At 42.7% G+C, this 12,719-nt stretch overlaps 1 protein-coding gene across 1 annotated transcript in view; it reads right to left on the bottom strand.

Moving 5' to 3' along the window:
* Nucleotides 1–12,719, bottom strand: part of gabbr1b (gamma-aminobutyric acid (GABA) B receptor, 1b) — a 94,447-nt gene that overhangs the window by 33,334 nt on the left and 48,394 nt on the right. The window contains exons 9-13 of the mRNA XM_067411679.1: nucleotides 10,983–11,084; nucleotides 9,000–9,065; nucleotides 8,673–8,864; nucleotides 5,046–5,291; nucleotides 3,417–3,480 (exon numbers count right to left, since the gene is read on the bottom strand). Coding sequence (XP_067267780.1) covers nucleotides 3,417–3,480; nucleotides 5,046–5,291; nucleotides 8,673–8,864; nucleotides 9,000–9,065; nucleotides 10,983–11,084 — 670 coding nt within the window. The remainder of the gene's footprint in view (nucleotides 1–3,416; nucleotides 3,481–5,045; nucleotides 5,292–8,672; nucleotides 8,865–8,999; nucleotides 9,066–10,982; nucleotides 11,085–12,719) is intronic.

Below are 12,719 nucleotides of genomic sequence, written 5' to 3'. Positions count from 1 at the left end.
TGGCTCGGCGGCGGCGGCTGGAGCTGAGGGCTCGTAGGCGGCGGCTGGAGCTGAGGGCTCGTAGGCGGCGGCTGGAGCTGAGGGCTCGTAGGCGGCGGCTGGAGCTGAGGGCTCGTAGGCGGCGGCTGGAGCTGAGGGCTCGTAGGCGGCGGCTGGAGCTGAGGGCTCGTAGGCGGCGGCTGGAGCTGAGGGCTCGTAGGCGGCGGCTGGAGCTGAGGGCTCGTAGGCGGCGGCTGGAGCTGAGGGCTCGTAGGCGGCGGCTGGAGCTGAGGGCTCGTAGGCGGCGGCTGGAGCTGAGGGCTCGTAGGCGGCGGCTGGAGCTGAGGGCTCGTAGGCGGCGGCTGGAGCTGAGGGCTCGTAGGCGGCGGCTGGAGCTGAGGGCTCGTAGGCGGCGGCTGGAGCTGAGGGCTCGTAGGCGGCGGCTGGAGCTGAGGGCTCGTAGGCGGCGGAGACTGGAGAACTTTGCTCGGCGGCGGAGACTGGAGAACTTTGCTCGGCGGCGGAGACTGGAGAACTTTGCTCGGCGGCGGAGACTGGAGAACTTTGCTCGGCGGCGGAGACTGGAGAACTTTGCTCGGCGGCGGAGACTGGAGAACTTTGCTCGGCGGCGGAGACTGGAGAACTTTGCTCGGCGGCGGAGACTGGAGAACTTTGCTCGGCGGCGGAGACTGGAGAACTTTGCTCGGCGGCGGAGACTGGAGAACTTTGCTCGGCGGCGGAGACTGGAGAACTTTGCTCGGCGGCGGAGACTGGAGAACTTTGCTCGGCGGCGGAGACTGGAGAACTTTGCTCGGCGGCGGAGACTGGAGAACTTTGCTCGGCGGCGGAGACTGGAGAACTTTGCTCGGCGGCGGAGACTGGAGAACTTTGCTCGGCGGCGGAGACTGGAGAACTTTGCTCGGCGGCGGAGACTGGAGAACTTTGCTCGGCGGCGGAGACTGGAGAACTTTGCTCGGCGGCGGAGACTGGAGAACTTTGCTCGGCGGCGGAGACTGGAGAACTTTGCTCGGCGGCGGAGACTGGAGAACTTTGCTCGGCGGCGGAGACTGGAGAACTTTGCTCGGCGGCGGAGACTGGAGAACTTTGCTCGGCGGCGGAGACTGGAGAACTTTGCTCGGCGGCGGAGACTGGAGAACTTTGCTCGGCGGCGGAGACTGGAGAACTTTGCTCGGCGGCGGAGACTGGAGAACTTTGCTCGGCGGCGGAGACTGGAGAACTTTGCTCGGCGGCGGAGACTGGAGAACTTTGCTCGGCGGCGGAGACTGGAGAACTTTGCTCGGCGGCGGAGACTGGAGAACTTTGCTCGGCGGCGGAGACTGGAGAACTTTGCTCGGCGGCGGAGACTGGAGAACTTTGCTCGGCGGCGGAGACTGGAGAACTTTGCTCGGCGGCGGAGACTGGAGAACTTTGCTCGGCGGCGGAGACTGGAGAACTTTGCTCGGCGGCGGAGACTGGAGAACTTTGCTCGGCGGCGGAGACTGGAGAACTTTGCTCGGAGGAGACTGGGGTTGAGGGCCATTTCATCCCCTCAAATACAATTAAAATCCCCACAGGCACTGGAGCTGGCTCTGTGGGGACTGGAGCTGGCTCTGGAGATACTGGAGCGGGCTCTGGAGATACTGGAGCGGGCTCTGGAGATACTGGAGCGGGCTCTGGAGATACTGGAGCGGGCTCTGGAGATACTGGAGCGGGCTCTGGAGATACTGGAGCGGGCTCTGGAGATACTGGAGCGGGCTCTGGAGACACTGGAGCGGGCTCTGGAGACACTGGAGCGGGCTCTGGAGACACTGGAGCGGGCTCTGGAGACACTGGAGCGGGCTCTGGAGACACTGGAGCGGGCTCTGGAGACACTGGAGCGGGCTCTGGAGACACTGGAGCGGGCTCTGGAGACACTGGAGCGGGCTCTGGAGACATTGGGGCCGCTTTCTTCCTCCTCCTCCGCTTACTGGGCCCAGTAGCGGAATATGGGTCCAGCCTGGGGCAGGCAGGGAGTTCGCTGGAGGGGTATGCGGAGGAAGACGGAGGTTGACTGACTGGCCCGGCCAGCCGTGTTTCTGGATGGACTGGAGACATACACTTATCCTGAACCTCATCCACGAAGAATTTGGAGCCATTTAACCACAAAATAAAATTGATTGTTTCGCTTAAGGAGAAACGATAATCAGGTTCATCAAAACGGATAGTGTTGTCGTCCAGTCCATCCAGAAACAGGGAGATTAAACATGCTTCAGGCCAGTCAGACAAGAAAGCAAGCTCAACGAACTCCTCCACATACCTTTCCAGCGAACGACCCACCTGAAGAAGCCCGATGAGCCGATCGCCAGTTGCCAGATGGGAGAGAGGCCTTGGAGGAGCAGGAGCCAGGGAGCTGGTGAAAGTCTCCATTCTGTGGAAATCCAAAGTTTTTGGTCCGTTCTTCTGTTATGATATGCTGGTGCAGAGATGAGGCAGATGCGGATTTCCACAATAACATAGAGCTTTAATCAAACAGTGGCAAGGAAACACCAAACATCACGTTTAACAACATTCAGAACGGACAAGGAGTGAAGGGAGTGAGTGTCATATAAAGGGAGTGCTAACAATAGAGTCCAGGTGCAGGTGATCCGTGATGATGGGGAGATGACGAGGGAAGTGAGTGCAGGTGTGGAGAACAGGAGGATCTTGGGAAATGGAGTCTAGGAGAACAAGGGATCTGTAACAGGTGCCATGTTAAGATAACATTAAAAGCTGAGTACTACTTACTAAATCAAAGTTCACAGCATCATTGAACACTTTCACAGGCCAAATCATGGGTGACAATTACACCCATAATGGTATCTGAAACTGAAACCTTTCGCTTTTGCATGACGTTGTTGTCCAAGACTAAAGCTAAGTCCCAAAATGACTGATCTTAACTATAAAAACTGACAAATACTAAAGTTTATATATATATATATATATATATATATATATATATATATATATATATATATCAAATTTAGCTTGGATACGAGAATGGCTTCTTCTGAACCACCATGTATACTGAAATATTCAGTGAACTGTATTAAGTTTTCATGCACATGTAATTTTTTTCTCTTCAATTATTTTTGAGAGTGCATGAGAGCTGAGAAAAAAAAAATACTGAGCTAAAAAAACCCTAATTCATGCGTCAGTTCTCTGGCTTTGGCAAAATGATTACAGCTCTGGAGTGTTTGAACCCAGGAAAAAGAGTGTTTTACCTGACACCTGTGCTACTCTCCAAATGGAGCGAGAACACTGATCGCAGAGTCGTTCATCATTTTAAAATTGAGCAAAAGCAACCATGCATATGGACTACATCTGCTGTCCACGCTCACTCGAAAATTACCTTTTATTATATCTGTACCTAACAGTTTTCAGGAGAAAATAAATCATAAAATTACTTTTAGTTTGCTCACCTTGCAGTTGCTCAATGAGGGTCCATGCCATTCTGGAGCCCTGGGCATCAAACACCACATGACCCTGAGAGAGAATGAGAACATTTTTATAGCTCTGTGTATAATTCTCTCTTAAATTTAGTTTGTTAGCATCAGTGTTATTTTAGTTTTATTTATATGCTATTATGGTATTTATCAATATTTTGAATTAGCTTTTAGATTTTCAGTTTTCATTTTAACTTTAGTTTAACCCTGTTTTTTACTGAACCTTTAGACAAATTATAAAGGAAATCTAAGGAAAAAAAGTGTATTTTGTTGCGTATCATACATCAGCTTTTATGGTTCATATTGTATGATATAGTAGAATATGGAGATTATACTTGAGGAGGAAAAAAAAAAAAACAGATGCCCAAACTAAGCAAAATAAATGCAATTTGGTGCAATTGTGGGACTGTATTTATACAGTATGACCAAAAAGTAAGATGAAAGATTATGTCAATCAATAAGATCTCTTTAACAGTATATCAGACTACTTACATAAAATCATATAAATATCAGCTGTCACACTATATCTATATCTCACACTATACAAATGCTTAGTTTTATGATTGTCTTAATTTTGAAAGCAAATTTTGATATAGTTTTAGTCATAGTCTATTGACTTTCTTTTCACAAATTTTATATTATTGCAGCACCTCTCTTCCCAGTCTGTCAGTAACACTCTGTTTAGTTTCTGTCTCAATAAAGCCCCTTCTTCAGAAGAGTGCAGTGTGCTCTGATTGGTTGGCTGGATCAGTGTGTTGTGATTGTTCAACCGCTTCGAGTGTGTTGAACGTCACACTTCTTATCATAACCATGGGTTTTAACACACTACTAAGGCAACTCAACGACAACTTGCCCCAATTTTTGCATATGAACTGGGCGGGAATTTAAATGATGAATATAGTGAAATGTATGTTCCCTAGAGAAAAATCAAGACTGCAGTTGAGGCATTTCAGGGAGGTCAGAAACAGTGCTTACTGATATAGTGAATAACTCCCTTCAGAGTGACTCTGTGCTTTCATGCTCAAACAGCAACATTACACACTAAAGATAGTTGAACATGTAAAAAAGCTTAATAGGTCCTCTTTAATATTTCTATTTATCTTTATGTAACTTTAGTACTTCAACTTCAACTTTTTTCAGTTATTTGCCAAATATTTTTTTAAGCTTACGTTTTTCATCTAATATTTAGATTTTATTTTATGTCAGCTTTATTTCAATTAATGAAAATGTTACTTTTAAAAGTAAAGCATTAATATTGTTTTACCCTTTAAAAAAGTAACTAATTGGGTTTTTATGGAAAGTAATGCGTTAAGTTACAACTCAGACATTTTGTTGTAAATTTACAAGTAATGAGTTACTTTACTTCTTACTTAAAAAGAAATCTGATTACATAACTCATGTTACTTGTAATGTATTACCCCCAACACTGATTATTATTAATAACAACACTGGTTACTAGTATATTCATTTTTGCTGTGGTATCACAATTGCATATGACAATTGTGTATCATTAAATTTAACTAGCACTGACTACTGAACCTTTGGTATAATGACAACCTTAATACCTTCATATCCACTTATTATTTAGCCAACGATGTCACTCACCGAAACGCCTTCGAAGGAGCTAGTGTTGAGGGCTCGGTAGATCTCCGCCGTGATGTCCTTGTTATTATAATTAAAGTCTTCCAATCTGCGGCCTTTTGCCTTCAAGGGCCCCACTGTCTTATTGAGCGCCAGAGCCAGGGCCCAAACTGCATCATACGCCAGAGGAGCTTCCTGAAATCCTCCAGTTTCCTCTGGATTCTTCCCACCCAGCTTGGACATCAGCTGTGCTAGGAACTCCTGTGAGGTCTGGATCAAAAGAGAGGACATACGGTATCATCTGGCATGCACATGGATGTGTACGCACATGGCAAAAATGCAGTGCACTAACGAGGGCTTGATGGATTTTAAGCATGACTTCGTTGACACTATAAAGCACGGAATTGAAAAAAGTGCCAAGCTTCCGGCAGCGTGAAAGTGAGAGAGAGGTCAAGGTAAGTTACAGTACAGTTCATCACCATGGGAGTACATCATATAGTTGGAGGTACTTTTCTCCTGGGTGTGAAATCTTCATTCACACACACCAGGACCTGAAGCACCAAAAATAAACTCCCGCTTTCACACATACTCTGAAGATGTTCCATGTCATTAAGGGGGTACTGAGTAAAGAAATAGAGTTGGCACGCTCTTATCGTGGAGGCATACGAAAACCGATTTCCTTGACATTTTTCACACCTTATAGAAACAGCTGAGGCACCTTCCTTGCTTCAAACAGGTGCGTTTTAGGAAATGAGCCAAGCTGCAGATGGACATCTGGTGATTGCTTGATGCAAATGGACAGTGGAGAACAGCATGTGTGTGGATAGAAACTACGGCATCAAGAATCATTTCAGCTCTTTTAAAATTACAGCCTCAAAGTGAGGGACGGTAAAGCGAGGATGAGGGGAACAAATTATGGTGATGTTGAGCCAATTTAGCATGGCCATCTTATCACAAATTGTCCTGTCCAACATGACAGTCTTTTTACGTCAGATGTGAAGCATAGGTGTCTGGATACGTGCCCAGATTGTGCCGGATCCAGGAAAACAGCAGGGACATATGCATGCGAGCCAATTCCCAGCACAGAGCACCGGAGTTGGGTGGGCTCCAGACAGCACCCCCCTGGAGCTCACACCTGTCCATCCAGTGCTCCCAGGGGTACAACAGTTGGACCTGACTGCTCTGACCCCTACGGGACTCTTCGGATTTTCAGATCTGAGAATAGCTAAAGATATAACGGAAGGTTATGGGCGATTCCTAGTGGGAAAAACGTTATCTAACTTGGTTATCTAAACAGAATGAAGCTTGTCTACGCCACACTAATCTGAGGATGATGTCATTGTAAACACTGCAGCATATGGGAACACACAGGACACTGTTGGTTGATTATTATGGGTTTTTCAATGGTCGATGAGGACATGTAAAGAGCAGGATGACTGATGGCCAAAAGATACAGTAGGAATATAACTGTTAATCACTAAAATGTTTTGTGGTTGTTAGCATGTTGCTATGCGGTTGCAGATATGTTTTTCCTTCAGTGTAAGCCTATGGATTTTTTCTAAGTTGATGATGCTGACTCCACACTCCGCAGTCGATGTGCCTATATGCACATTTCATATGGATTACATAACCAGAAAATATTTGTCTTCCATTTGAATTGGTTCTTTTAAAAGTATACATTTTGCTTTCGGTTCTTTTTTTTTTTGTGTGCGCTGAAGTTCACAAAGCGAGAAGTCAGAAAGTGCACCTTGCTTGCTTTCATTATTTTACAAAAACAAAACATGAGTGCACACAAATAAACGTGGTCTCTTCACAGACTCAAAAGATGTATTACTCTTATCTGTATGACCAAAAATGAGTATTTTAAATGCAAGTGATCGCACCGGTGCCTCTGTGTTAACTGCAGAAACACTTGAAGAGCCCATTTTTTTCTAGGTTAACGTTAGAGTGAGAGTCCATGTAAAGTTGCTACTACTTACAGTGGCATTAAAAAGTATGTGAACCCCTTGCAGAATCTGTGAAAATGAGAATTATTTTAATAAAATAAGAGGGATAATAAAAAAAAAAAAAACATGTTATTTTTTGTTTAGTACTGTACTGAGTAAGATATTTTACATAAAAGATGTTTGCATTTAGTTCACAAGACAAAACAATAGCTGAATTTATTAAAATAACCCCATTCATATTTATGTGAACCATTGATTCTCAATACTGTGTGTGGTTACCTGATGATCTACGACTGTTTTTTTGTTTTGTGATGGTTCTTCATGAGTCTCTTGTTTGTTCTGAGCAGTTAAACTGAGCTCTGTTCTTCAGAAAAATCCTCCAGCTCCTGCAGATTCATCAGTTTTCAAGCATTTTTGCATATTTGAACCCTTTCCAGCAGCGGCTGTATGATTTTGAGATTCATCTTTTCACACCAAGGACAATTGGGCTCAAACTCAACTATTAAAAAAGGTTAAAACATTCACTGATGCTCCAGAAGGAAACACGATGCATTAAGAGGCGAGGGGTGAAAACTTTCGAATTCAACTATCAAGGTAAATTGTACTTAATTTTTCTGCCGGGAAACATGCAAGTATCTTCTGTTGGTTCCGAAGGGAAGTACTAAATGAAAAACAATGATATTTAAACAAAATAAGAAAAATTGTGACATCTTCATCCTGTTCAAAAGTTTTCACACCCCGACTCTTAATGCATCATGTTTCCTTCTGGAGCATCAGTGAATGTTTGAACCTTTTTTAATAGTTGTGTTTGAGTCCCTCAGTTGTCCTCAGTATGAAAACACAGATCTCAAAATCCTACAGTCACTGCTGGAAAGGGTTCAAATATGCAAAAATGCTTGAAAACTGATGAATCTGCAGGACCTGGAAGAATTTTCTGAAGAACAGAGCTCAGTTTAACTGCTCAGGACAAACAAGAGACTCATGAACAACCATCACAAAACATAAAAACAGTCGTGGATCATCAGGTAACCACACACAGTATTGAGAATCAATGGTTCACATACTTATGAATGGGGTTATTTTAATAAATTCAGCTGTTGTTTTGTCTTGTGAACTACAGTAAATGCAAACATCTTTTATGTAAAATATCTTACTCAGGACAGTACTAAACAAAAAATAACATGCATTTTTTATTATCCCTTTTATTTTATTAAAATAATTCTCATTTTCACAGATTCTGCAAGGGGTTCACATACTTTTTCATGCCACTGTATATGTTTCAGAAGATAAGCCATATTTGAGGTTGATGAATGATAAAGCATTTGGATGTCCTGCCCGATGTACTGTATTTACCATTTAGACCAGCTGTTAATGATCTGTCTGTCACAGACTTCACCACTTCCTGTGGATTTTTTTCCTGCAGCTAAGCGAGTAATACATTTTTGGGCGACTAAGTCATTTCTCATCAAATAACGGTTAGTTGACTATTAGGGGTCAGCCCTGATTTTTTACCCCCATTTTATCATCCAACAAGCTAAAATTGTATATCTGATTGCTTCAAAAAGTAATAGCTTCATGATTTAAGATGCCATTCAAATCCACAGCACAAATGTGCCATGGTCTGGGCGTAGCCATAGGGCACAAACTGAGCAATTCTTATATTTAGGAAAGAATCAGGAAATAAACATTCTTCAGGCCCACTCACCAGGTTAGAGGCCCCTCGCACCGTCTCTGGATTGAGCATGACTATCTCAGTGGTCACATGCCCCTCCACAGCTTCTGTCATCTGCTCCACAGTGCAGTTGATGGATGGGTCTTTGATCTTGAACCAGTTGTCAGCGTACCAGCCAATCAGAAACCACACATACTTTTTCCCATACAGCTTCTCCTTATAGACCTGCAGTTAAGTTGTGTGAAACAGGTCGGGTTAGGAAATGACTTGAGAAAGAATGAAAAATGAACAGAAACTCCATGTTTCCCTTTTGACATTGACATAGATTAATCACAATCAGCTGGATGACTGATTACCGACCTCACAAAACACTTTCCTGGCTTCCGTTTCATAAAACAGTCCCACAATGATGCGCGCATCTTGCCGCTGTAGGAGCAGAGTGAGAATTGATGATTAGGACAAAGAAATGAATGCAACAATTTGCAAAAGTCAGTGAATTAGCATGAGAGGGAGGTCCCTTTAGTATTTGAAAGTGCTACTATGCATAACACTGCAGTAATTTTGGTTTGGACAAGCAGTCCAATCAGTGCTACTTTCCCCTCTCAGCGGTGTGCTATATTCCAGGTTACCATGGTTCCTCTGGTGGTACTCCATTAATCTTGTGCACCAAAACTAGGACGGCACACATGGCAGGCCTTTGCTAAACAGGCAGCCAGGGGCCCAGCCATCACTAGAGAGAACAGGATGGGAGAGGCGGTAGTGCTGGGGGGAACAGATCATCTGACCCATGTTCCAATTAAAATGATTCTCCTCAAGAATGAGATCCCCACACTGTTGTATTTTTCTCCCGGACTTAAATTATGTTGCATGACAGACCCAGGGCTAGCCAATCACAATAAAGGTGCATGTTCTTGTTTTTATATCTGGAAATGTTTATGGGGGAAACCAAAAGTAAAGAACCACTGTAGTCACGTTGACTATTTTAATGATGTTTTTACTACTTTTCTGGATCTTAAATGTGGTAATTTCATTGCTTTCTATTGAGGATAAAAAAAACTTTTAGGGCCCTATAATACATCCGGCGCAATGCGATGCAAGGCGTTTTAAATGCATTTGCGCCAGTTAGAGCGCCCATGGGCGTGCTGGTCTAAAAAAGAGGTGTGTTCAGGCGCATTGCTGGCGCATTGCTATTTTAAGGAGCTGAAAACCTGGTCTAAAGTCAATGGCGCAATATTTTTTTGTTAGAGCGCGTTGGTAGAAACTGCGCCTCTGGGCGCGTCCACAGTGCGCGTTGACTTTGCTTATTACACACAGGGATGCGCATCACACAAACATGCCAAATATTAAAAACAAAAGGATTACAGTGTAAAAGAATATTATTGTGTAGGCTACATAAATATAAAAATGTAATGATGAATAGTCATTGCGTGTATTACAATTAGGCTACCTATTTTCAATTCAGCCTATTACTACTTATAATGATGAACGAAATTGGCTAATTAATTGAACAATCGTGCCAATACACACACATATATATTAACTGACTCATCGCATGGAGCTATTTGAAAGCCTGCATTTGCAAGCCCGTTTTAACTTCGCACACGAGCAGATCAGTTTCTTCCACCATGTAAAATGCAATCCGCCATGGCGCGAGCGCATCTCGCTCTTAAAGGGAATGGGAGATGACACTCTGGTTGGTTTATTGAACGTTACGCCCATTAATCATAAAGAGAATAGGGACAATCCATTTCAAAAATGCGCCCCGGCATTTTTCCGTCGTGGATTTGGACACGCCCTGAGTGCAACTGCGCCGTGCGCTTTACACTTTCCATTTAGATCGTTAAAATAGGGCCCTTAGATTTCATCAAAAATATCTTAATTTATGTTCCAAAGATGAACAAAGGTCTTATGGGTGTGGAACGACATAAGGGTGAGTACTTAATGACAGAAATTTAATTTTTGGGTGAACTAACCCTTTAAATTATGAACTTATTTAAAATATTATATAAGTTTAATATTTTTTTAGAAGGTGGGGTTTATGTTTTTCATATTTATTGGAGAATAAATTCTGTCAATATTGGAAAAGCTCAAAAATATTTTTCTTATTCATTGTATTATGTTTATTATTTAGTATTTCTTACTAAAATGTAATAATAGAAAATTTGTGTTTTTGTGAGATTCAACCTTATAGACTTCTCTATGTGTGTTTCGCATCTGTCAGAGAATCGTGAGATGTTGTTGAGGAGGGTGCTGATCTGATTGCTCTAACGTGGCACTGACGGGAACACCTGTACTTTGCCATGGCAGTGAGGTCATAAATGAAATGAGTGAAAGTGAAAGCACCTTGAGGTTCTTGACGGCCACAGCAGGATCCGTGAGGAAACTTTGCCTCACACTGATCTCAATGCCTGCCTCCTTCACCCTCTGCTCTAGATCATCCAGAGTCTGAGAAAGAGAGAGAGAATGAGATTAAAGAAGAATTGAGAAAGAGAGGGGGGGGAAGTAAAGAGCATGGAGACAAGAAAAACATTCGCATGATGTCGGGTAGAAAAATCAAGGGACGGGAAAGAATATTATTGCGGCAGAAAGGCAGAGATAAGACAGGCATGGGGAAAGAAAAAGAGGGAAGAAAGAAAATTAGAAAGAGACTGGCAGATTTAATTTCTTTTGTTGGGACTTGTTTACTGTTTACTGTCCTGTGTGTACTAATAAAACAAGCGTGTAAATTTTAATACAGTCTGTATGACCTCAAGCTGCAGAGTGCAGGAGGAAACAAAGGAACAGAGTCAAGCCTACATCAGCTACAGCCCACAATCCCAGATCCCAGATGCTGTCTTCTATAGCACACAAGTACATTTTATCTACATAGCATACAAAAATACATGCAATACCCTGAAGTAAACGATGTGCTTCTGAAAACCTCAGTTACGTAAACACAGCCTGTCTGAGTTGCACAATAACAGGCATCAGATATTCGCTGCATATAATTTAACAAGTTCCAGGGACAAGAAATGTGTCTATCCACACTTGAAGTTAATAAATGCTCTGTATAATGTGATGCAATCTAGCTAAGATGTCAACATAAATCAAAATAGACCCTTTCTACTATCTACAAAATAGACTATGTTTACTTTCTTGTAAAAAGAATATTCCTTGCTCCATAATAAGTTTTCAAAGACAAGTGGGTTTCGATTTGATAAATAAGCATTTTTGTTCATTCAGAATGATTCAATTTGATTAAATACACAATATAATTGATTTAAAATAAATTATAAAATGATTCCCTTAATGCATTTTAGTCAGGAAAGACAAACTAAAATCTCAAGGCCACATACTGTATGATAATAATGAAGAGAAGCAATATAGATGACTTTAAACTTAAACGCACAAAAAGTCACCAGCTAAACAATAATACAATTAAAATGTAGAAAATAGAATTGAAAGAAAATAAAGAACAATGCATTCAAGTTTTCATGCAATGAAAGCATTTTATTTTAGTTGAGGTTGTGTAAATGAGATGGCATATTTAGCTATATTTCAAGATCGATGCAAATGGATTTTGCAACAAGAAACAGGGTGAATCTTTACATAAAGGGATATGGTGATGGTAAAAAAATATATATATGTGGGAGGAAAAATTATATTTCAATGCTTTTGTATTTTCTTGCTGAACTGTTGCATTCCCCTGAGAAACATTCCATTTGCTTGCAAAACTTTTGCATTCGCTCACAAAACTTGTGTCCCCCTGAAAAACTTAGTGATCGCCCACAAAACGTTAGTGATGGATTTAAAGGTACAATTTGTGATATTTTTTTCCGCTAGAGGTCGCTAGAAGCCTATTCAAAACAAAGGCGTAGTTTGATGACGCCAAGTTTTAGAGCGGAAACTTGGGACGTGGTCTCCATCTCAACGGACGGTGCAAAAGAATAGGGATTGGAGTCTGGAAGAACTCATGTCCGTGGATGCGATTATTAACGTTACTGTAGTATGAAGCAGAGCAGGAGCGAGTGTTGCGGGAGCTGAACGAGGAGCTGGAGCGATTGAACAACACACGCCTCACGAGCAGCGGGACTTTTATTA

This window comes from Chanodichthys erythropterus, chromosome 15 (genome assembly GCF_024489055.1).
Source record: "Chanodichthys erythropterus isolate Z2021 chromosome 15, ASM2448905v1, whole genome shotgun sequence".
Lineage (NCBI taxonomy): Eukaryota > Metazoa > Chordata > Actinopteri > Cypriniformes > Xenocyprididae > Chanodichthys > Chanodichthys erythropterus.
Note: the sequence above shows the minus strand (reverse complement) of the source record. Positions and strands in the feature narration are given on the sequence as shown.